We start from the raw sequence: 25359 nt of genomic DNA, 5'->3' as shown, positions 1-25359 counted from the left end.
GACATTATGAAAGAACCTCTTTGCTTAAAAGCATGACACACGGTAGAGTGGGTGTCTGACAGCTAGTTGCGGACATGGGGAGGGTGACGTGGGCAGGTCAGCTGAGGCAAACTCTTCTGGAGAATTTAGCCCTGAGAGTCACAACAGCCTGCAGTGCCCCGATTCTACTCACTGAAAGGCGAAATTCAGACAGTGAGCTGCTGCAACCCACGTACTAGGAGGAAATTCAGCTTTTATAATAAAGAACGTACATGTTCTTATCCATTCGTGTACATAAAACCCTTCTCATTGTCTGATCAGTATGCTAATCTGGATGGTGCCTGGAAATTCTAAAACGCATATTTATCCATAAATATAATATATTAAATACTTAGATTTAGCACTGTGTTTAGCATTTTAGCAAATACTACATTTTTTGTATTTTCTGATGTGAGTGTCATTTATGTTTTCGAGATCTTGCCAACCATGGCGTGTAACCTGACACTCTACCTGTCAAAGCTCTGGATGAACGCACTCCTCTTGTAGGCAAGAACATTTGTGTCTGGGTGTTTTGTCAGTACAAAATAAAAGTACACAGAGTTCAGAATAAACATGGTTTAGAGTGCCGGTCCTGCTATATCAGCTTCTGTCTTGCTTTCTTGCTTCAGACTCAGTGGTTCTTTTCCAAGTATTGTTTATGGAGGGCTAAGCAGTCCACTGCTTCCCTTCAACACACACACAGTTATGCTTTCCTGCCCCCCCCCCCACCCAAGAGCTTTGGGAAAACACATCTTGCAAGAAAAAGTCAACAAAAACAATAGCTAGACCATTAGACAGAAATTTTCTCCTTTCTGTAATTAGGAGCACTTCCTCTCTGGCGTGCCAGTGATGGCTCGGTCATGGTAGCCATGGAGATGATAAGAAATAGGGCAGCAGAGCATAAACAAAAGACACACATCAGCAGTCTGGACATCAGTTCATTTGCTTGGACAGAGCTTGGACTTGTGCCAGCGCTTCAGGGATTAACAGGGTGAGAACAATACCTTAGACACCATTATGGCCTTCTTGAAGTCCCGCCCACCAGCTATTCTGAAGCCCCAGGGAGATGGGCCTTTCAGGTTCACAGGGAATGCCATGATGTGCCCACAGACCGCTGTCCAATTCCTTCAGGAGTCCTGCATGAGAAGTAGGATCGAGAGATACACTTCATCAGGTGCTGGTTGATGTTGGCATAAGTCATCACAGGCGTGTTCCACAGTTTTTCTAGTCCTCATTAATGGCTTACAGCTGAGTAAGGGCAACTGTGTCAACTGCTCTTAAGGCAGCTTTTCATTCACTTCCATGTATCTGTAGGTCAAGAACAATGACGAGCACGGGCACGCACACGCACACACACACACACACACACACACACACACAGACCACATCAAACAGGGTTCAGAGGAATTCCACAGCCAAAGGGTAGATGACTGAGGAGCTTTTAAAACCCACAAGACTTGTGTGTTTCAAGTGTCAGTTTGAAAAGGAGGAACCAAAAACCAGTGGTACGTGTTGCACATAAAAATGACATGAATCTCACATCACCTTTCCACTCGCATCCTTCAAAAAGCTTGACTCTTCTGGCAGCTCGGTGAGTTTCACTCTCACCTGTAGAACTTGGTTTCAGAAGACTGATAGATAGGCAAAATGGTCAGGGTAGGTGGGGGGTGTGTGTTAAAGTTAATGCGTGTTTTAGCTCCACATAATTCTGCTCATCAATGATGGGCCACAGAGTTTCTCCTCGTTCATGCAGAACCTCCTCACCTGAGAAAGCCGCGCAGAGCCAAACCAGTAGAAACGCGGTTAGTCACCGCTCGTCACCAGGGGTGGTCTGCTTTGAGCCACAACGGTGCCCTATGGGCTCCAGTTGCACTGAACCCAATTCACATTAGGGCTGGCTGCGGTGCAGCTGATTATGGCTAGCACATGTGGCGGGGAGGCACCGACAGTGCTGGCTTCTGGGTGATGCATGGCTGCTGTCAAGGCAGTCACAATGGCCCCCCCAGCATGCACTGGGGCTGCTGCCATTCCAGACCCAAAGTCTGAAGCCAGTTCTGCACACACTCTGTACCTGCTGTACATTTAAGACGGTAACTGGGGTAGGCATAACAGTACCTCCCAGTGTAATTAGTGAACTGCTGGTAGTTCATGGTACATAAGGAAAGCCAGCAAGATCTCTGACAGAACACATTCTTCACTTACCAACTAATTACCATCAAGATTAACATGAGGGTGATACAATCGTTCAAAACTATTCAAGACGGTGCCAAACTCAGCTATTCATTCCTCGGGTTTCTGGAACGCAGTATTGCATGTATTTGAACATAATGCTAAATATTACAGGCATTCAAAACTATTAGACTGAGACTCAAAGTTGTCCACAGTTCAAGCCGCACTTCAGCCTCATTACACGAAATCAACACCCACTGGTCAAAATCTGACTCCGACATGGCTGCTGGTGAAGTCCATTTTGCTTAAAATTCAGTTGGCGTCAATGATGAAGTTTAAAAAAAAAAAGCTTAACTGACGCCTTGTTCAAAGAGCATTGGAGTGCCAGCTCTAAAAACACTTGCGGCTGGGTTTGAGCTAAGCATGCATCTTAAAACACGGCGCTTTGCCATGCTGCTTCTCCTTTTGGGCATTGCTCACACCCTGGGTGTCCAACACTGCTACCACAATGCATTCAAAGCATTTATAGTGAAATTAAAATGCACTGTATATCCAGAGTAAACTTGCCCCACCCAAGGGAAAAAATTGTAAACTTTCTCAGCAAAAGTTTAGTAGGTGCGCAGACCAAGGAAAATCAGCCATGTTAGAGATTTTGCTTAAACTATGATTTTAAAAACAATCCCCCCCCCCCAATTTTCATTTATGTTTTAAACTTACAATTGCAGCCAGGTCACATCTAATTTCTGGGGTAGGGACATTTAAAAAGACATTTAAATACCAGTAGGCTTCAACTCGGTGTCCAATGCAACACACTAAAGCCAGTACACTTAATTCACTTACAAGAACAGCTGCTATTGCTTTTAATTTTATATATTTATATATGTATGAAGTAAAGGAGTTTCCGACTCCGGCTTGCTACAGAAGCTTGGAGATAATGTTTGGGGAAATAACCTGACAGAATTCTCAGGGGGAGAGCCTGAGCAGTCAGTGCTGACAGCCACGCTGCTGATGAAGTGCATCGCTAACGGCGTTGGCATGCCCAGACAGGGGCGCACCAAAAACACAGACAAACAGGTCTGTGGGGTCAAGCCCTGAGGATAAGCTACTAAGCGGATGCCCCCAAGTGTTAACTAATACATAAAGTTCACAGCTTGAATTTAAGAATGAGGCCAGTTGTTAGAGGTCATTTCATCCAGATGGGACTTGAGACCAGTTTTTGCCCACGCCATCTCCAAGTGGCTCCGATTCTCTCTCAGTCCGTCGGTCTTTCTTGCTTGGTCATGGCAAGAGCTTTGGCAGTATGTGCTACGCAATACTGATAAGTAAAAAGCACTTCCTTGATTAAGTCACCTTATCTCCAGTACCTGCCCAAGTTGTTTTCAAAAGACATTGCATACATTTTTTGCAGTCTCCTTCAAGTAAACATCCGATCACAAGCATCTACGCCAAAGCTGGTTTGGTGAGGCACTGGAGGTGGAGGGGACAGGATAGGTGAAGCCGAAAAGTTCTCAAAGAAATCCCAAAGGTGGAGTGAAAAGTGGTGGAGCTGCCCTTTCGGTAACATCTCATCCAGTATGAGACAGCAGCACAGCATCCCAAATCAGCGGGTGAACACTGCAATATTGAAGAGCCTTAAAATATTCGCCAGCCTAAAAATACCGCCATCTTATGAAAAGACCAGTCCACATGTGGCTCCTGGCATGAGGGCAGAGTTTATTTTTCTTTTAACACACAGAGAGATGTTAGCACATTAAGTCAAGCCTGTCTTAAATAAAAAGGCTGGACTCCGTTCATTTTCAACTTCTGTGTCACTTTTTTACATCTTGGGTGCTTTCTTCCTCTGAAATGGTGAAAAAGAAAACCCTTGCTGGCTATAAACAGGTATACAAAGTTTCACAATATTTACTGGCTCAGAGAGCACTATGGATGTGGAGCTGGAACATTCCTCGGGCTGTCAAGATGTTTACACTGTGGAGGAATGGAAATCTGTTGACAGCAAGATGGAAGCAAATTGACTCCCCATAATACAAGCAGAGCCCCAGCGCTGAAGGTGATAATATGCAGTTATTCTTAGTAAAGTGATTACATTTTATTTTTTTTTTATCATCATTATTTTTTTAAAACCCTCCAAGGACCTCTAATGCTTGACAGTCTGGATCTAACACATAAACCAAATGCTTGGAGATGACAGAACTGCTATAATTACTGTAACTTGGGACAATGGCAGTTCACCATAAAAGTCAAATACAAGGCAATAGAATGATGCTTAACAGGTTCATTAGACATCGTGATGACTAATGAAGGGAGGTTTTGAACGAATTGGGACACACATGCACGTCTGTAGTGCTGTTGTGGATTCATTTCAGGACGAGAAAAGAATAAAGGAAGTACAGAGACAAGCCCAATAAAAGCACATGACAGTTGGATAGAATGAAACACACACACACACACCCCATAGGTCCTACTACCCACTGTGACCTAATTGAGGCTGAATTCCTGGAGCTTTCGGGCCAACCCCACCCCGCCAATCATCAAGACCCTCAGACGATTAGTGTCTTAACGGGCCTTCCCCTCGTTAGGGCTTTTTAATTACTGTGTTCTCAAGATGACTGATTGGTCCATATTGTTGTTTGGCTTGGCTTAATCATAGGGGAAGGAGTCAGCCATATTTCATGAGACCTCTGTTAGAACCAAACATCCTAGCGGGACTCCGTTCCCATCCTCATCAGCGAGGCAGACACCACCGTTTCCACCTCGTACGCCCCGATATGATGGGAAAGGCTGTTTCAGCTGAACCCCAGTGCAGTCGGCACAGTGCTGGAGATGCCATAGCCCAGTGTTGGTGCTATGAAAGCAACACCAGTGTCTCTGTACTGATGTGAAACACCTCGCTTTGGTCTCGTCTGTGTGTCTCAGTCTGTTGCTATTGTAGTTGGAATGACATCTTCTCGGAGAGGAGAGATGAATAGAAGAAAATATAAAACCACCATGCAGACTGGGAGAGAGAGAGAGAGAGGCCGTACAAATAAATGAACGGTTTGGTGGGGGCTAGACATTTTCTGTGTTTAGACTTCTGTTTTTGTCCAGTTGTTTGGGTTCTGTTTCACTTCAGTGACTTGAGGGTGAGAGAGAGAAGGAACTCGAGGAGCACTGCACATAGAAAACAGGCCAAACTGGAACCAAATAACCTGTGTTTAGGGCCTGTGTGTACAGTGATGCATCAAAACAAAAAACACAAGGCTTGGTTAGGAAAGGACTGAAAAAGTGTTATCCTATAAACTACAATAAAAAAAACTAGATCAGGAATATAGGCATGAGATTTATTTCTAGGTATATATTCTATATTTGTTTCCTTAGCAAACATGGCAGCGAAATTCCCACAGCAAAAAATCAACCTACAATTCCACTCCAGATGCCATCAGGTCGTTAACTTGCAGGTAATTGGCCAGATCCCAACTAATGTAATATTTTTGCCATGACTGGCGAAACAGGTTCAGGCTGGTCAAACTATGTACACAATGCTCACGTCTCTCACCTCTCCCTCACCTTGGAGACGGTTGGCAGTGAGGACACATACCCTGAATGTTTACAGAAGGGTGTATCTGCAACCACCATTGCATATGCTTAAAAACAAACACGACGAACGCCCCGGTGAAGTCTGCTACCTTGCTGTGCCACTACGGCTGCTGGACACGCGTCATCATTGCGATTTCAGAGGTTAACAGACGGCAGCCTTGACGGAGGGGTGGCGCGGAAGAGGAGTGAGTCAGCGGTGGAGCATTGTGCGTGCCAGTCATGGAAACGTGAGTCAAAACCCTCAAAGAGATCCAGCTTCCAGACAACATATGAAAGGGCCATAATTTAAGACAGAGGCGCGCCGGTTCACTCCGAATTAATGTGGTGGCCTTTAATGAAGCCCCGTGGAATAATTAAGCGACCGGCAGTGCTCGGTAGACTAAACAAAACAGAACTTGAGACAAAGACTGTATTTGGCCTGATAATTTAGTCTGAGGTCATGCAGAAGAGTGGAAGACTCTTGCTGTTGTTGGTGGGAGGCATTAGCATTCACCCTAAGCGGCAGCTGAACTCGGGTTCAGGTGAAGGAGAAGTAAAATCTGACGGCATTGGCCTCGCAGCGCGACTCGTGCAGAACATTCCACTTTGCTTGAAAATGGTGCCAAAGCAGGTTTGTTAAACAACCCACGTGAGAGTTTAGCTCAAAAGCCATGTTTAGGAATCCTGGGATTCTCATGCTCCCTCTGCACATCACAATCAGGCTGTTAGCGAATGTTACAGAGTGTTTGAGACATGGCGGTGATTAAAAAAATTGGGATCACAAGTCGGCATTAGCTGGACTTTTCCTGCTCTAATCCTGGGTAGAGAACTTGACCAAGTTTGCAGTAAACATTGAGAAGAATTGCAAGAAGGTCACAGAGAAGGTGGCAGAATTGCGCAAACCAAGCAGGTTTAGAATGCTTAGATGTTCTGAAATGAATCCTTGTTTCTACACAGTGACCCTTTCCTTGGGAATGCTAATGTTTACCACTTTGCCAACTCAAATCAGTGAAACGCCATATAATGTAACTGCATTTCAACACAAAAAAGTACTGAGGATCTTCGAAGACAAAACAAACTACTTTGCAACTTGCTAAAACCAGTCAGAGAAAATGAGAGGTAAATGCAGTGAGATTAGTTTACATACCCACATGTATGTGCAGATATATCCTAAGGGGTGTTTATTGGATTGTCAGGACATTATTGCAGTTTATTATGGAGTGTCAAAGGACATTCGGTCTTTGGTCTTCTAAAGGGATGTTACGTTGTAAAAATAAAAGCTGGGCTCATGTTGATTCACTTCCCAGAGGTTGCGTGTGTGTGATTTGAGGGTTCCAGCGCAGCAGTGCAGGAGTGAGAGACATGATTACAATTGCAGATGGGAATGGAAAGCGCGCACACACACACACACACGCGAAAAAGGGCCCTCCAGGAACACTGAAACGGTTGCTGAACTTACAGTTGGGGTTTGCCTTGCCACTCCGCCCCCGCCCGCCTCCCTTTGCATCTGTGTGGGGTTTTCACGGGTGTACTGCCTTAACAAGAAGACGCCTTCGTCGGAGCCTTTTGCTCTCCCCGAGCTCTTCGCCATCCATCACGTTTTATGCACTACTTTCAGCCAGGCATCAATCATTATGGGAAAAACGTTCCGCATGATGACCTGGAATGGGGAACTGACCATCATCACATGTACAGTACTCCCCATCCATCTGAAAACAAATGCTTAAGTAAATACATTAAGTACCCATTAAGTAGCCAAAACGTATTACAATAAAGCTGTCAAGTTAATGAGTTTCTCGCGGTCCAGTCAGAGTGTGAATTACAGTCCGAATGCCTGCAGTTAGGTGACACAGTCCCGCTTTGCAGTCACCCAGCTCTTACGAGCTCGTGTTTGGGCTCGGAGTCTGGCTTGCCCTGGCAGTGCAAGAAAAAACAGCTCTCCAAGGAGTCAGGACTGCAGTTGAATGCCAAGATGGCACACCGTCAAGCCAGTCTCTGTCCACAATATGAGGGCAGCAGTGAGCCAATCTGGCACGGACCGAATCCATCTTCCGCATATCAGCAAACAGTGTTTCACACAAAGCATGTCCATCCTTGTTAACCCTTACGGCAGTGCTTAAGATCTGAACTGTGCTCACTGCAAAACGCCCACGCTTGTGTTCAATTTAGCGAAGGACCATCGACCTTTAACATTCAGATGAATCACAGGCTTTTGCGCGGTCCTGCAAAGCTGCCATCGCATGTCTGCTAACTGCAGAAGTATGTTTATAGAGTGTGTGCTGTGCAGGCCTTAAAAAGAGTGGGCATCTGGAATCATAAAGATGAAATGTTGCCAAACCAAAGAATGGAAAAACATACATCTAGGTATAAACTGGGCTCAATACTGCACAGACCAAAAGGTGTAAAAGCTCCAGTTCTGGTGGAACCCGCCCCAAACAGAAGGTTCTGTTTTAATGGAACGCACCTGTTCGAGTTCATCATGACCTTCAGTAGCACCTGAGCATTGAAGCCAGATGTGCTGGAACTAAACTCTGCCAGGTGCTATATCTGGCACTCGGACTGAAGAAGCCGATTGTGAATCTCAGTCGCTCCACTCATCTCTTCTTTCCCTTTCTTGATCCATTTTGGTCCCTACTTTTTCTAAAGTCTGCCATGACATCAGTGAAGGGTTAGGAGGACATGTTGAGAGTACAGCTGCAGAAGAATTAAACCCCGTAAAGTGTCCCACGTAAAGTCAACCAACCCCAGCTCCAGGTACACAACTGTGAAGAGCACCTGACTGACGACGTCGGCAGAAGACGGTGGCCAGTAATTAAACATGATACCATCACATCGGTGCGACAGTCACGCCACTAAGACCTTTAGCTTCTCGGACGCGTTGGCGGCGCAAACCCCGAATAACATTTCGGCTCCTCGCTGTTTGATGGCTGTGGCTACGGAGCAGGCCGGCAGCCTCGTGTTCCGGATTCATCCACGCCCACAAGTTGGCCTCCAGCCTTCCGCGAGATCCACTCCTTGAAATGATGGCTGCGAGCAAATCATACCTGCTCCACACACACCCCACGCAGAGAAAAAACATCATGGCAATGCCACAGGGCTGCCATGGTAACCCCATGGCAACGGCTCCTTCTCCATTACCATTAAGGGCCTTGAATAACAAAGGGGCTGAAAAGACAAAGAGAAAGAGGGCGTTGGCAAGAGAGCAAGACGGTAAAACAACCTTAGTGACCTTAGTGTGAGGAAAGGATGGTGTGAGTTTGATTTGCACTAAATGATTTATTGAACACTGAATTCCACAACCATTTGAAACTGAGGAGTGTTTGACATCATCCAGCTCTTGATGTGGTTTGTGTAACGTGACTGACTCCTCAGCTGTCAAAAATGCGTTTGTTCTGCTGCCATAGAAACCAAATCTAAATGTTATGAGACTGACTCAGGGACAAGAACACTGAACTGACATGACATGATCAGACCTCAGGGCATTCAGAGAAGTGGACAGGGGGAAAAATAAATAAATAAATAGCATCGCTGCATAAAACTATCCACCCCAGCTGTGGTCTGTAATAAATTACCTAGTACAAGATTTTGTATGTCAAAAAAATACAGCTATTCACAGCCAAGGTCCAGGACCTAGATAACTGAAGACCTCAGTATAAGAGCAAGTGAACTCCACCCTCCGTGTTTTGAGTTCTTCAAAAACCTAATGAGGACAGGCTCTTGGTGCAATTTAGAAGCCACTTTCAGCAGTGGTTTGTAGCGAGCTCTGCAAGAATACTCTGGAACCAGGGCCGCCCTAGCCACATCCTCAGATTGCAGGCCTCGTTTAGCTCTGGGACCGTGCGTACGCGAGTGCACGAGGCAGACGTCGCCACGCTCTCCGCGGCCTCCCTCTCGGCCAAGCCCACTAAGGACCCACTCAGGGCTCGAAGCCTTTTGACCCCATCTGCTCGGGGAGGAAAAGTGGCCTGGAGGATTTGGGATAGAGTAAACCCTGTTCCAGCAGAGAACATTACATACACCTACAGAACATGGTTGTTCAAAACATAAACGCACACATGCGCGTGCACACACACAGGCTTCAATTACACCAGAGGCAACCATGAAAAAGGCCTCTCAGTCAAGGGAGTACTAAATAGGAATACGGCTGTACACACAGGAAGGATAGCATCGTTCAGTTACATTATGCACTGCTGTTACCCTCACAAATACAGACATATAGACAGACAGTCAAATGAACAGGATTTGTGGTTGAGAAACAGGGTATGTCAGGCACGCTGCAGACACGCATATGCAAACACACACACACACACACACACACACACATCTGTGGTGGGGCCTAAAAAAAAAAAAAAATCCAAACCAATCATTTCAGAGCATGGGTGAGACCGCTGCCGAGTAGCCAAGGTTAGTCATCGGAAGCTTGGACGCAGGACGGCTACACGCCAGAGGATGGGAGAAAAACACACCAGAGGACAGGAGAAAAGTGCACGCCGGGTGACACAATGCGTCTTTCATCATCTGCTTTGCAGACACCAGATCATATCACCATGCAGTTTCCTGTCAGAGGCAAATCGGCATGTGCTCTGAAGCTGTGCAGCCTCTCGACCACCTGGGAAAGCCTTTGTGCAGACAAAGCATGGCCAAAATGGCCTAGGAAACACCAGTCAAGGTTACACTAATGACACCCTGCAACTTAAACAATACCTTTATTCTACCAGACATGCTGGAAAATTTGTGGTTTGCTTCACACTTGAATGTTGAACTAAAACCATGGTCTAGGAGTTAGCTGTTGAACAGACAAACGTCTGTTCAACAGCTAACTTTTCAGCCACAGCAACAGGCTTTAGTGCTTCTGTTTTGTTTTCTGTGTTGGCTGGAAATATAATGCTGTACAATGACTGAGTCGTTATATCCATGAATCCTCTACCTCATGTTCATTCAGCACTCTGGACCCATCCTGACATGCATGTGTGTGTGTGTGTCTCACACACACACAAAAAAAGAGAGACAGAAGGAGGGGGGAAATGAGTGAGTGTGTGCGTGAGAGAGCGTGTAAAAAAAAAAAGCAGAATGTTGGGGGCCAGACATTGAGCCACACTAGTCTATGGGGGTACATGCTTCCTGTGCTTTTTCATACCCATTTGAAAAGTATTGCATAGTCAGTCATCAACGACACTTTTACCAACTACAAAACTGAACTCAAAACAATGTTGCAGCTCTTGAGCTGGTGAGTCACTGCGCTTTTGCAACAGAAGATCATATTTCGTTTATCTGCTTTTAAGAAACATAAGTGGGAGCATTTCACTGGTCATAAAAGATGCTCTCTTTTTGGGGAGAGATCCAGGAAGACTGGCAGCAGTAAATCGAGTCCTTCAAATTGCTCCCTCTGGGGGTTTTTATTGTCAGGGATGTTGGAAACTAGTCCCAGCTCAGTACAAGAGTAAAATGCTATAGATCCTTTCGCACGTGACATTCGGATGCATTCATCAGAATTCATTCCGCGCCTCCGACCTTAAAATATTCCATTCTTCCGTAGGGGAAAATACGCCGCACTTGTCATTTGGCGTGTGGGCCACAGGGAAGACCGTACGGAACAACCGTTTATTAAGAGACCCGAATTACGCAATGCCGAGCCATTTAGTTTTATGAAACATTATCATCATTATGGAAACCAGACGAACGGATTTCAGTCTTAGTAATGAGGGTCAGGCTAATAACCGGCTGAGGTGAAAACGACATGTTGAGGGAAAAATAACATTCGGCTCGACTTTCCTTTACTGAACAAACGAAGTTAGTCGCAAGTTCAAATTTTCGTAAAGGACATATTGCATTATAGTGGTTAAAATAGAATTATAAACCATTCAATAAAAAGTAACGCTTACCCGAGGTAAAACAGCTGTGAAGACGTTGAGGCAATCACGCGTAAAAGCTGACACCTGTGAGATTCCGCGCGCAGTACCTCGCGTAAAAAAATACGGCAAAGTTACGCAGTAATGACGATAACTAGAGGACAAAAAGAAAAATCCCACAAATTCTTCCGATGTGTCCTCTTGTCTGTCTCCTTTTGCTAACGCGAACCTGACACGGAATCTTGCGGTTCTTAACCTTTATTCAGTGCGGTCCATGTGACCAAATACCACGCCACCAAACTTCAGAACTTGATTTTTTTTTTTTTCCTAGAGGTGTTTACACTGGAAAATGACATTAATGCAGCACCATCTACAAACACTCCCAGTTTCGCATGCCACGTGTAGCTATCAAAATAAACCCGAAGGATGGGCAGGCGAGGTGGCACGGGGGGCGTGTCGTGCGGGAGGGAGAGATCAGGCAATATTCATTTTGCAGATGATGAGTAGGGATCTGTGCCCCGTGTACGCCCCCTGCCGTCAAGGAAAGGTACGGTTTCGACAGAGACTTCAGAGCGCATTTTCTTTGCGTACTAGTGCGCAACAAGAAACTGGGACGCTGAGTGAGTTATTTTCAGCTCCCTCAAGAGTTCACGTTTTTGCATACATGTGCACGTATTTTGTTGGAGGTCTTTACAGTACAAATGATTCAGCAATATCAACCATTAACATTTCCAAGGTTCCACGAACGAGGATATTATATGTACATCTTCATAATCTCACATAATTTTTATTTACTCGGTCATTTTCAGGTTACTGTGATTTCAGTCTTTTCACGACCAGTGCTGTTTGAATGATCGATATTTTTCTGTGTTGAATGGTTGTAGCATATTTCATTTCTTCAGAAACTATACGCCACTTTAGCATATTAGAATATGCTCTAAGCTACCTTATGAACCGTAAATTCAACCACATTACAGAGTTTTGCAGTAGTCTAGGTGGCACTCACTTCGTGCGTATCATGAAAATATCCGAAGTATTACTAATACATTAACGGTACTTAACCACTTGCCATGACACAAAACAAGGTGAATTCCCTCTTTGGCACAGTGTTCGACATGACATAACCTGAACTCGAGGTGGAGACGGGTTAAGCCCATCGCACTTAAACACAGTACTCAGATTACTTTGTCTTTTATTGGTATGGCTTTTGAAAAAACAGAATGCCCTTTAACCTATTCTCCGTGCCCCTGATAATAATACGTTTAAAGTTTTTTTTTTGTTTTTTTTTAACTTAGAGCCATAATATCGGTTTGTCATCTAAAAAATAATATACAAATAGACATTTAAACCAGCACGTGTGTATTTCCTTAGCAGATGGTTCTTGTGGTTGCACAGCTACATTTTAAAACGTAATCGTCAGCACCACGCCTTTTATTGTTTTAGAGAATTTAGTGCTAGGACTCAGCTTTGTTTCACTGTGGCTATTTTTGTGTTGCAATAAGTAATAACTTCTCTACAAAAGCAATAAGGCATTGTACTTTTTCAGCACTGGATTTTTTATTTGAGTGTTATCAAGGTGAGTACCATAGATACCGAAATACAATGTGTGCTCAATAAAAATATATTATTTTGCAGTTTGATAACTTTATATCTGTACAACATATGGCAATGTCAGTTTCAGATATCAGAAGATTGTAAAATGGAACTGATAATGATAAGGTTAGAAAAGAAATCCAAACCCTACATAATACAACCACAAAATATAGCATTCATTCATACAACTCGTCAATTTCATTGTAACCCATCGTAGAGCAAATGCCTCCATTACAATGCGCATGTATTTTGCTATGTAGACGTCTGATAGTGGATGCAAGGAATCCTTCTAATGAAGTCTTAGGCTTGAAATGACCGTGTATCATTTCAAGCCTAAGACTTCATTAGAAGGATTCCTTGCATTCCTTGCGTTTGATGGACAGGCATAATAAGATAACATAATTTGGCAGAAGCAACATACGTTACATGTGTCAACTATTTGTTTTGCGCGTTTATCGCCTCTCGATCACACCATGATTCAATCACTTTCAGTTTGGTCAAGAAATTGACTTCATTTTTCCAAGTTCATTTTATCCTCGTGGAGGAGGTTTTTTAGCAGTTTAGCCTATATTAAGTTGCCGTATAAGATTAGTCGCACCGAATAAGACACGACTGGCATGGCTTACTGAGAAGACCTGTCTCAAACTGAACTCGTTCTCTGGATGACACAGGTGGTACTTGAGAGCTGTTAAACAGCCTGGTCGAAGACTTCTCTTTTGGTTGCAAGCCCTCAAAAACACGCGTTATTGCAGTTATCATTCTGTCAAACCCAAAGTCTGCCCATCCTGCACGTTTCAGGACAATCCATTAACGTACGGTTCTGGACTCCCGACACACTCCACGCGTGTCACTTCGAGCTATCGCGAACGTCTAACGCGTCTCGATGGCGGCGGAGTGAGAGAAGCACGAGAAGACATCGATGCGATCATGCTTGCAACAATAGCAGACGTGCTGATAAACATTTGATTTCAACTATGCCGATAAACAAAAACAAAACCCACACACAAACAAAAAACGAAACATTAGCCTTCATGATCACTTTGAAAATCAGAGTCAGAAAATGTTCTTTCATCCGCCGAGCGCGTCACTGTGTCCTACGGTGAGGGGTGGTCAGGTGGCCGAGGCTGTTACAAATCTGAAACGCAACACGTAGGCGATGTTTAAGTAAAGTTGGAAACGCGCCGCACAACTCACCGCCATGCTCGGAGCTCAGCGTGCGGTACGAGCAAAGCTGGGAGGTTTGACAGAGCTAGTCTTTTAGAGTGGGGCTCCCCTGTCCAACAGACCACCTCTCCCATCGGTCATGTTTCAGGAGTTCCGTGATGGTTATTCCTTGGTTGCGCACACAGTGTCCGTGCCATCTCCGCTACATCCAGGGAGCGCTTGTGAGCCACACCACACTCGCCAACGCACGCGTGCTCAAAACGTGAACTTGAGTATGCATGCAAACTATTTGTGGAGCTGAATAACGAGGGGTAAGTCGATGGAAGGCTAGGGCAGAGAGGGAGCGTGTGTTTTGGTGGCTCCGTGTGCGTTTGTGGGCAGTGGGGGGTGTATTTTCATAGTTAATAGTGAGTAGGGGTGCATTAGCAGAGGGTGCGCTTGGCAAACACTCAGTTGAATGTTGGTATTCAGACAGGTGCCACGTAGTTTCCAGGGAAAGTCCCAAAAGCACGGGTCCTCTCAGACGTACCTGCAGAAACAGTTTTGCATCCATGAAGGAGTAGACAGGTTAAGGCTTTACATCGACCAAAAGCCGATCATAATGTAAAAATACAAAATCCCGTTCACTCTCTAACAACTTTCCCCTTTTCAAATAAAACATGTATTTGTAGTGACATATGATGTCCTGTAGAGGGCGTTTGAGTCAATAATATTCAACACACTGCGGACTTAAGGTAAAGCGAAGCAGCGTATTTCTGAAACAGCACTCGTGCATTGGGGGTAGCTTTGGATACAGGACAGTTACAACGGTCACGTAAAGGTGCCATTACCTACAAACCAGCCGTCATCACACTTCTCCAACACCTGGACAATGTCTCCCTCCTTCAGCTCCAGCTCATCCCTGTTCTGGGGTTTGTAGTTGTAAACTGCCTTATACCTGAACACACACAGGTGGACAGTACTTTGCATAACAATCAGATTAGCACAGCTCTGAGTTCCACACTAGTTTTTATAGTGAAATGTAAAGACTCACGGTTTCCGTGGCATGACGGTGGTGCTGCTGTTGACGGGAGACTCTGATGATGGCGGAGTCTTTATCTGTGTGTAAGACTGAGGGGGCTGTGCTCTGATCCCATCCTATACAGAAATGTCACAGGTCCTACATTACACATCTTCCATAAGTCCCTCATCTGATCAATAGAAAAAGAGGCCCCTTGAAACATTTCACTGCAGTTAAAGGTGTCTGCAATAGAATGCAGACAGGGAACGGAACAAAGGTGTTTCTGTTGCCGAAACTGGCGCACCCAGTAAACTCCCTGTTCCGGAGTTTCAAAAGCTGCTCTGTCTGTCCTGGAGGATTAGAGCTTTAGCTTAATAGTTCTCACACAGTGGTCCAGACCACAGGTCTGTCCACCTCAAAGTGAAGTCATGAATGAAAAATTAGGCTTCATTCTGATACCTGAAAGGCATACGAAGGTCTCGGATTTGAATTCGCCGCCAGTCCGGGGCCCTGGGGAGACGCCAGCACATGATTGGACGGTGACAAAGGTGAGCTCACCCCTCTGTCCAACGAGGTGTGAGTGACCGGTTGCGGTGCTCCACTCCAGGGGCTGCTCGGCGGGGTGGGCGAGGTGGGGCCGGGCGAATACACAAAGCGAGTGGAGGGCTGCTTCGTGGAGGCGGGGTGCGAGGGTGAGAGAGGTGAGCGCGATTGGCCAGAAGCTTTGTGGGGCGAAAGCAGTGGCTGGGTGCTGTGGGGGGAGGGGGAGAGAGGGAGGTGCAGTGGCCGGCCGGGACTGCGCAGCTCGGAGGACGGGGGGGACAGGGGAGAGCCAGGAAGGTCGTCGGCCATTTTGGTTCGTGGCATTTTGTTGACCTGCACGTAGTTGACGGGGAAGATTCCGCTGCGGGTGGTGCCGGGAATCCGGCCTTCCAACCAGTGGTCATCCACCCTGCGCGTTATAGAGATCACCTCTCCCTGAGAGCATGGGGGGGGAGAATTAAAGAGCAACAAAGCGAGAATGAATGCTAGCATGTGGTAAAAGAAGCTACAGTGAACTGGAGAGTGATAAATACAAAGAGGCAGGTAATTCAGCAGGCGACTCCAAATCTAGCCATTATAAAAGATATTGGGTATTCAGGTAATAGAAGACATTCCTGCTTCCTGCTCTAATGCCATAATGTGTCCAGTGTCCCTCCAGTTCTAGGGTTAGGGTTTAGCTAGTGCGTTATGGAGGCTGTCTGAGCGTGCAGTACCTTCCGGAAGGACAGCTCCACGGGGAGGTCGGCGGTGAAGTTGAAGAGGGCCATGGCCTCGCCGTGCTCCAGCACCTGGATGGCAGGTTCCTTTATCGGGACGGGCTTCTCCGTCGGTGGGATGATCTGGTGGGAGGGAGTGTGGGTGAGGGTGAGTGCAAGCCCTTCTAACTTAGCCAACGACAAAAGGTAGCCCAGGCACACACACACACACACATACGCTCACACCTCCACGTAGCTGGTAGGAAAGATGCCCGCTCTGCCATGATGCTCTCCTTCGTACCAGTTGGCGTCGACCTGACGGTGGATGTACACCACGTCACCCTTCTGCAGGGTCAGCTCCCTGTTGAGCAAAGGTCAGTGGTCATTTTAAATCTTTAACTGCCATGATGGCAGGCAACGAACCTGGATTATATTCCAGTTTATAAATACAAAGATTCTCCTCACACTCATTTCCCTAAACCATGTAATCAGGAGACTGCAGGTGTTACGCTTACTAAAAAGAGTCTCAGTTTCCAGTCCCAATATGCATGTTCTTCTGACCAGCGTTCACATCGGTTTCCAGTTCCAGACAAACAGGTATAAGGGTCAAACACGGCGCCTTTAGCTTGAAAGCGGATCCTACGGGGCTGTCCGAAAAAAGCCTGGCAGCTTAAAAGAACTGAACTGCGAACTACAGCAACTCCAAAGCTGCCCGCTCCTCGTCAGTGCTACCCAATACAGGCCCAACAGCGACATGGTAGTGTTGCACGTGGAGTGGGCGGGAAAACTCCAGTACCTGCACAGGCTGAGATGCACTGTGAAACGTTCTGAACAATGGCCGAGTTACTGAATAAGGTAAGCTGAGCAATTTCCCCTCGGTTCACCCTGTCCTCCATTCATGTTGTACCTCCTAAATCCTTAGAATTAGATAACAGGGGAAGATAACTGTGTGTGGGTGTATCTTTTAAATACTAAGCCACTCCCATTTACGCAATTGTGTGACATTCTCACCTAAAAGGAGTGAAGTCAGCACGTCAACAGTGGCGGCGGGGTCGTACCGTGTTCTTGTAACATGCCACACATTTTGAGTGAAGGTTTAGCACAACTAGCAGATGCTGATCAACTCCCCCGTTAATTTACAGGCAAGAGACACTTTTTAAGTAACACCTTGTACCTACACTGTTGCCATTGTTATGTACACATATGTTATAGGTGCGTTTTATAGGTGTTTAAATCACACACTCTAGCTGGTCTATTGGGTTTGCCAGCCCCCCAGTGATGGCCAGATATTTTTCAGGGGGTGGCCATTCTCAAGGTGTGTCCAACAAAAGGGCCGGTGATTGGAGTCATGTCCACGGTCATAGGAAAGGCCGAACTGATCCCGCCACCAGCTGGAGAAGGCTGATACCTTGCAGCCCTGTTGGCTGAGCGATCCCAAAAGAATTCCATTTCATGTGGTTTGGTTTAGACTTACTTGGGTGACTGTGCTTGGAAATTGAATTTGGCTCGTGCTGCTTTCATCTGTAAAATAGATAAAGTGATAAACATCCTCACGATCTCACGTGTTTGCTGAGGACATTTAAATGCCAAACCCAATCCAGGAGTACCTTCTTCTCCTCTCGCTTTGGAAGGAAGTCCATCTCTACAGACACACTCGCTGTTCTGTCTGCAATATGAAGAAGACCATGTCAAAGAAACACAAGCAGCACATGAGAAATGGTACATCGGTTAAAAATCATGACAGGCATTACAGTTGCACCGAAGTACTGAGTAACAAGTACTGAGTACTGAACCCCTTCAGAACATACTCCTCCTGAACACAGTCAGAGCACACTTGCACAGGACAGAGATCTAAGCACACAGCTTCTTTACTTATTCAAAGCCCTGTAAACACAGCATAGCATGTGAAATTCTGGCCCTGGGCTTGGTTTGCTCACACTAAATCACTTATCCACATGTGTCCTCTCAAATAAACAAACCAGAACATGGAAGGCTATTAAATACGTTCTGAGCTCATCTCTTATACAGAGTTAGACATGCTTCAAGCAACTTGGAAAGAAGGGGCCAAATACTGGAATCTCTAGCTCAGTAGAAAATATGTTGTGTTTACAGTGGCACTCTTTTGCTCTCTGTAGCTCACTCCCTCCGTCTCTCCGTTTGTGTAACTCTTTTTCCAAGGAAAATAGGTGGATAAAGCAAATCTATATTTAACACTTCCCACTTTCACCATTCCCTCACTGCAATTCCTATCTTTCTGTGGATGAGGAAAACTAAAATGTTTGGGGTCTTTGCTTTACCCTTTTTAGAGGACCATTTCTGTTGGTGCTAATGAAATAGCACCCTGAGGAGAGGAAATCCAAAACAATAAAGAAGCAAAAGGTCATTGCCGGTTCCTGGATTCACATGGAGAAAATGTTATAACGGTGCCCTGTTAGGTCATGGTTATGTTTAAAACCAGCATGATGAACAACAAACGGTACAAAAAATTGTCACTTTCCAATTGCCGACGGAGTGCAATATATAGCATGGAGGAGAGGAGAGGAGAGGAGAGTTCAAGGGTCGTCTCCTACCACTAGCATATGGGATGCCAGGCACCGGGTCCGGCTGCACGTGGGAACCGGGGGTCACAGCACGGCTGAGAGGTGGACCTCTCCAGCCTTTCGTTCCAGGATGCTTTTCTCCAGTCGGACGGCTGAGAGGGGAAACAAACAAACAAAAAAAACCCAAGGAAACAAGTTTAATGGCAGAACATAAATCCTCTAAAAGAGGCAGAGAACACACCCGCATGCACGCATTTTGAGGTGCACGGCTCCTTCGCCCACACTTGTCGTGCGGGCCTCACTTCCTTTGACCTAGTCTCCCGATTTGCACACCAAAGCCCAAAAACAACAGACAAAATGAAAAACAGAGGTTTCCTAAATGCAAAAGAGCAGTGTAACCGTCCAGACCGAGAAAAGCCAGATGATCTCACGCACAAGAGATCGCTACATACCTCCACTTTAGCTCTGGACAATAGGCTTATTATTACGTAATGGCACATGGCCGTAAGGAAAACCCTGAACAGCTGATCTGAAATCTGTTTTGTAGATTTTTAGTAATTTAATTGCAAGATTTGACAAGCCCTTTTTTTTATAGGCTCCAAAGCACAACTATTTTCAGGTTCCTTTATTTAACTATTAAGGAAAATATTAGTTCAGTAGCAACACTGAGATGTGTTGAATTTAAAAGTGTTAACAAGTCTCTACAAAGCTTCTTAGAACGTTTGTTCCGTCACATCTCCCCAAGAGAATGTTCTAGACTACAGAATGTTCTAGACTAGCGGAAGTGGTAAAACCAAGCACCCTCCCCATTTCCCATGTGTTCTACCACACATATCCATGTCAAGAGAAGCATTTATGGACTTTTGAAGGCGCAGAGTAGCGAGACGTAGGAGGGTTGAGGAAAAAAATAAAGCCAGAGCTCATCTGAGCAAACATCCCAGCAACAGAAGTGCCGGAGGAGTTGAAGAATGTGTCAGAGAGAGGGTGAGAAATATGGCTCGCCACCCTCCTGACTGGGGATGCCGCTCCGGCTACAGGGGGCGTCCTGTGAAGGCGAACTTTCTCAGCTCTGTGAAAAGCTGCCAAGCAGGTCTGGCCAGCGCGCTGTGGTCAGGGATGATTTTAGCTGCTCTGTTTCACCAGGTGATACATGTAGGTGTGTTATACATGCACATACACACCCAAACACATACTCACACACACACCCACAAACATAGCATTTTTAAATGAACATGCAGGCTAACAAATATAGATGTTGTCATATTCCCACTGGCCAACAATGTCAGGAGAATGTTAGGAATCGATGCTAAGAATGCAATGAAATTTGTGTGACTGGTTAAAAGAACATTTTGGCATTCTAGGACCAACCAACCAACCAACCAACCACACACACAGACAGACACAGACACACACACACACACACACACACACACACACACACACACACACACACACAAAAAAAGTCACAGCAGGGGTTCTGGTATTTGGCTAGCAAGCCAACAAGAGTCAACAATTAACCAATCTTGGCAGGAGATAGGCAGTCTTATGAGAACGATAAGCATGAACAACCAGCAATCTGTTCAGCCCTATTTTACAGAATCCTACACAGGAACTCTCCTCATTAAATGCTGAAAATCACTGGTGTTATTTTGAATTAAACAGCACCATCAACTTCCACAAACTATGTTGTCACATACAAGAGCCACAAATATGAAGAAAATAAATTTCATATTAGTTTCTACCTTCAACAAACACTCCCTCACTCTCACGGACAGACAGAAAGAAAGAGATGCAGAAACACACCTGTTGTCAGGTGATTTCCCTGATGTCCCAGCTCCAGGAGTGTGGCTCCTAGCTCCCTGTGAATACAAGACTATGATGAGTCCAGCTTATGTAGCTCCCCACGTCTTACACACATGCACACAGACACAGAAACAGAAACATGCGCACACAGAAGAAACCAGAGTCTTTGGGAACAGCGTGGTGGAAAGCAAGTAGGAGTGGTGGTGATCCCTCCCACCCAGGATATGGCACTGCTCCCCTGGGTCCTACAAACCGCAGATTAAACCTGCATGAGGCAACAGAAACCTACAGCGTGAATGTACGCAGTCAACCCCGCACATCGCCTCATCACTCTTACAGTTCAAATCCTCAGCCCTTTATTGCTAACTTCAACATCAAAATATCAAATCAAATATGTATACATCATATGGTTTTGTTTTTTTTTGTTTTTTTTATATTTAGCCAGGTGAGGACCATTGAGATTAAATCTCTCCTGTGCAAGGAGCACCGGGGACAACACTTTGCCCAATCATATGACTAGTTACGGATCAAAGCCAATAGGATTACGCTATGCAAATGAACCATATCTACTGCTCCCCCTCTAGCATCCGTTCACTTTGAGTTGAGTGTGGGATGCAGTATTCGGTTTAACGGTTAAGGGCATCTACATACAGCATCTCCAAGCCAAGTGCCACAGAAATGCAGGCATGACGACAGACGGGTAAAATAAACGGAAGTCTGGCTGCATGCTTCTGGTCATGCAAGTGATCGGTGGCTACCGGTTTTGTACAGAGAGGAGCATTGTGGAGCAGGGAGAGAAAAGGGTCACCATGCGCAGCTGTCGGTCGTCGGGGAAACGTCCAACATCTCGAGTGCTGATGAAGCAATAAGTGTAATTGTACATGGAAATGTAATGGTACGGTCTGGAGTGAGTTATTTTTCTCTCTAATGTAATTCTGCCTTTCTATGCTCATTGTTCTCTGTTCTCTCTCTCTCTCTCTCTCTCTCTCTCTCACTCTCACTTACAGTCTCTCTTCCTCCATCCCAATCACATTCATATTAACATAATGCTATGACCTGTTTCTGACAGAAGCAATGGTCAGGATTCACAGTTTCAGTGGTGTCCGCCGGAACAATGCGAGGTGTTTTATGGTTCTGTGAAGAAGGAGGGACAGGCCCAGGGAAAGAGAGCGGTAGTGCTGGAGTTTGTGGGAAGGGGTATCGGGGTGGGTCGGGGGCGGGTCAGTACCTCACCCCTGCCACGCTGTTGCTGCTGTTCTTTCAGGGAAAGCTTCCTCTCCAGACCCCGGATCTCCGAGTCCAACTCTGCCTCGAAGCGGTTGAGCTCTGACACTAGCGTCGCCTGTTAAACGCCACCCATACCGGGGAAGACGGGGTTCCGTCAGACCGTGAATGCAAAATATGTCAGCAGAAGGTGACCAGTGAAATAATCAACAAGCTTGACTTCACATCTGAGGTGGATTTGCCATAAGTTGACAACTTAAGACAAAAGTCAAGATTGTCCTACATTATCCACCTCACTAAATATGCTTTGCTGCTATAAACAGGCTTGAACACATTTTTTACAGTCAAAAGACATTTCATGTGACGTGGCTGCTTTAATAATAGCACTCTCTTTAATTGCGCTGCTGTCAATCACACAGTAGCAGCACACGCTTCTAAAACAAAGACAGCCTTTTAACATTCGGACCCTTTAAAACTATATGTCTCTGCTCAGAAATGCTATGTATTATGTGGATGTGCCAGTGAACGTCAGTCTACCTCTATTAACATCAGTGTAGGTGGGTGCTCACCTCGATCGAGGGGGAGTGGCCTCTCGCAGGAGGGCGGTGCACGGGCAGTTGCCTCGGTGACTGTCAACAAAAATAAAACCTTAGTTAAGCTGAAAAATGTCACATTTCAGTGTCAAAGGGGGCTACATCGTTAAAATTGGGTACAGTTAAAGTAAGACAGGAAAAAATATTACGCACTGTTGAGTAAATACTTTCTGTCAGTGCAGTAGTTTTCACATGGCTTAAACTCTTATTGTGAAAGATAAATACAATAATACATTCAAAACCCGATTCTACACATCCCTTTTTACTTTTACATACCATTTACTCGTAGAGAAGTAATTTAACCCGTTCTTAACAAGAATGTCCAATAATCGAATAGCAGCTAGCCGATTGATGAAGACTGAAAGATGACAATATCGTAAAATCAAGACCAAAAATCGTTTATAGGTTTATGTCTTGCAGCGAACTCATTTGCACTAAAAAAAAAGACCTGTCCTGGACTGGAATTAGTCCGATTCACTAAATCAGAACCCGCTTCCCGAAAACGGACTTTAAGGGCAACATCAATACGTCCAAAGGAGCCAAAGGCTGATATGACCATATTACATGCCATCTGTAAACCCCAAAACGCCAATGCTGAGACCTCGCTTTCTCTCTTTTTTTGCGCTGGCTTTCAAATACCTTGGCGAGGAAGGGAGCTGTTCGGAACCAAAGCGATCACTCGCAGTCGTCTGCTCAATCACTTCAGCGTTTAAAGTAGTAAAAACGCTTTTATATCTTTTACAAAATAAAATAAAATGTCTCTGCGTCAAGAATATATTCCGAGATGCGTGTATGATCAAAGCAACGAATGTGCAACGAATGTGCAATTAAACGCTGTTGGACCGGACGGGCAGATAACGGATAAAGGGGCTAATCACTAGCACTAGACGGCTCTGTCTACCGTAGAGCGGCGAAGCGGCTGAGAACGAACGAGTCGGTTTCTTCCTTCTCCTGAAGCGCTGCGAGAAAAGCTTACAAATTGTGGCAAGAGTTGGTCGCAGTGCCGCAACACTCCGACAAATAGACACGGCCATTAATGGAAACCACCTTTCACTCGGTGTCCCTCCCTCTAACTTTCTTCTAGCGACTTCAATGCTGCATCAAAAACAAGTCAATAAAACGATGTTTTTGGTCTAGACATAAAAAAAAAATAAACCTTTCTCGACAAGAAAGAGTCCAGAAGCGAGGTGCTGAACATTAGAAAATTACTTCTTAAAACCCTTGCGGTTTCGAAATACTTACGTAATGAAAAAAGAGCAGGTCTATTTGCAGGGCCCTGAATGAAAAGGGAGACCTGCCAGTTCCTTACGCTCGAGACAATTAAAATCAGCTCCAAGGCAGCAAGCAACTTTGTATTCATGAAGAATCGAGGACAGATTCGATACATTCCTCACTGTGTGCCAGCATTCAGAACTAAAAAGAAACGTGAATATGAAGAAAATTCATGCTAAAAGCATCGATAATAAAGGAAGAAAAATGTTTTATGATCTAGTGCGTGAGACTGGAAAGATTATATATATATATATTCATAATGGGAATGCCACGGTCCCTGAAGTCATACACGACCGCAAATCGATTCAGTTCGATTTGGGTTTTTGAAACTCCATCCTATACAACTTGATAGACACTCATCATTGCCAAATGTATTGTATTAATATAAAATCGCACTTCACAAAGTCGAAGAAGAACAAAATAAATGTAACACAAAACAGGCCATGCAACTTAAACGTTTCTTTTTTTTCATAGTGCATACCAAGACATCTGTGGTAGGGAGTAGTCACACAGCACTGCTGATCAGTCTGAACATGTCAAAAATAGTTTCCCTGTTATAACCTAGCCTAGTTCCAATCATCTGTAGCAATGACACTGAACGCATTTATTATCTTCCCACTTGCAGTGATGCAAAATCTTGGAAGGGTGTGCTTTGATATGAATGCCCACTAGCCCAAACCTCCACTAGCCAAGTAGGGGTAGGTAGCATAGTCCAAGCAGAGGCATTTAGAGATACAGACAAAAACTCCCACAGCAATCCCCTGCATGTTAGCAATGAAACAATGACTATTCTAAAGTAGAGTACTTGCAAAGGCTTGAATTTACTGAGTAAATTGTGCCTGGCCATATTGAATACACATCAGAATGTTTCCCCATTTATATAAACACACGTGTCACAGCAGTCCACTGGAAACAGGACATTCTTCTGGCGAGCTTGTGTGAGCACCATAACTTAACATGGAAAGGAACCCATTTCTTTCATTGTGTTGGTACCAAGCCCATGAAATAACTCAGCACTGTTATTTCGCAAAGGGGGTTATAGAAATATACAGTAGATATCAATCAGGACTAATGCGAAAAATGTCCCTCTGTGCTGTGCCTCTGTCAAGCAGAATGGTTTGATTCTGTCTGGAGGACAGGGGGAGGAGAGGCCGTCTTCCCCCAGCCAACAGAGCCCCTTACCTGGATCTGGTCGTCTGCCGTGCCTCCCTGCCCTGGTTCAAAGTCAAAAATGCTCTTGGGCTCTGGAATCTTAACTACATCGCCCAGATTGGTCCTGGAACGCAACCCCCACACGCGCACACACACACACACACACACACACACACACACACACACACA

The 25359-nt window shown here is 45.3% G+C and overlaps 2 protein-coding genes and 1 long non-coding RNA gene across 11 annotated transcripts in view; 1 reads left to right on the top strand and 2 right to left on the bottom strand.

The window, feature by feature from the left end:
* Positions 1 to 12027, bottom strand: part of pdlim2 (PDZ and LIM domain 2 (mystique)) — a 43074-nt gene extending 31047 nt beyond the window's left edge. The window contains exons 1-3 of one of the 5 annotated variants that reach the window (XM_081703779.1): positions 11625 to 12020; positions 1265 to 1326; positions 1023 to 1154 (exon numbers count right to left, since the gene is read on the bottom strand). In XM_081703779.1, coding sequence (XP_081559905.1) covers positions 1023 to 1115 — 93 coding nt within the window. In that variant the 5' untranslated portion in view covers positions 1116 to 1154; positions 1265 to 1326; positions 11625 to 12020. Of the gene's footprint in view, positions 1 to 1022; positions 1155 to 1264; positions 1327 to 11624 lie in introns of all 5 variants that reach the window. The other 4 variants (XM_081703780.1, XM_027025039.3, XM_081703782.1 and 1 more) reach the window with 4 other exon arrangements.
* LOC145652600 (uncharacterized) lies at positions 5069 to 7534 on the top strand. Its single transcript, XR_014118877.1, has 2 exons — positions 5069 to 5990; positions 7073 to 7534. It is a non-coding gene; the product is annotated as an uncharacterized LOC145652600 (long non-coding RNA).
* A 1096-nt stretch (positions 12028 to 13123) lies between the features above and the next one.
* The window catches only part of sorbs3 (sorbin and SH3 domain containing 3), a 35362-nt gene continuing 23126 nt past the window's right edge, over positions 13124 to 25359 (bottom strand). For 4 of the 5 annotated variants that reach the window (XM_027025020.3, XM_027025021.3, XM_027025023.3 and 1 more), the window contains exons 9-21: positions 25201 to 25294; positions 22723 to 22782; positions 22158 to 22271; positions 20930 to 20985; positions 19157 to 19278; positions 18194 to 18252; positions 18061 to 18107; positions 16833 to 16947; positions 16605 to 16730; positions 15808 to 16326; positions 15382 to 15485; positions 15179 to 15285; positions 13124 to 14877 (exon numbers count right to left, since the gene is read on the bottom strand). In XM_027025020.3, coding sequence (XP_026880821.2) covers positions 14816 to 14877; positions 15179 to 15285; positions 15382 to 15485; positions 15808 to 16326; positions 16605 to 16730; positions 16833 to 16947; positions 18061 to 18107; positions 18194 to 18252; positions 19157 to 19278; positions 20930 to 20985; positions 22158 to 22271; positions 22723 to 22782; positions 25201 to 25294 — 1585 coding nt within the window. In that variant the 3' untranslated portion in view covers positions 13124 to 14815. The remainder of the gene's footprint in view (positions 14878 to 15178; positions 15286 to 15381; positions 15486 to 15807; positions 16327 to 16604; positions 16731 to 16832; positions 16948 to 18060; positions 18108 to 18193; positions 18253 to 19156; positions 19279 to 20929; positions 20986 to 22157; positions 22272 to 22722; positions 22783 to 25200; positions 25295 to 25359) is intronic. The other variant, XM_081703777.1, reaches the window with a different exon arrangement.

Source organism: Electrophorus electricus, chromosome 20, assembly GCF_041902795.1.
Source record: "Electrophorus electricus isolate QZ-2024a chromosome 20, ASM4190279v1, whole genome shotgun sequence".
NCBI classification, from domain to species: domain Eukaryota; kingdom Metazoa; phylum Chordata; class Actinopteri; order Gymnotiformes; family Gymnotidae; genus Electrophorus; species Electrophorus electricus.
Note: the sequence above shows the minus strand (reverse complement) of the source record. Positions and strands in the feature narration are given on the sequence as shown.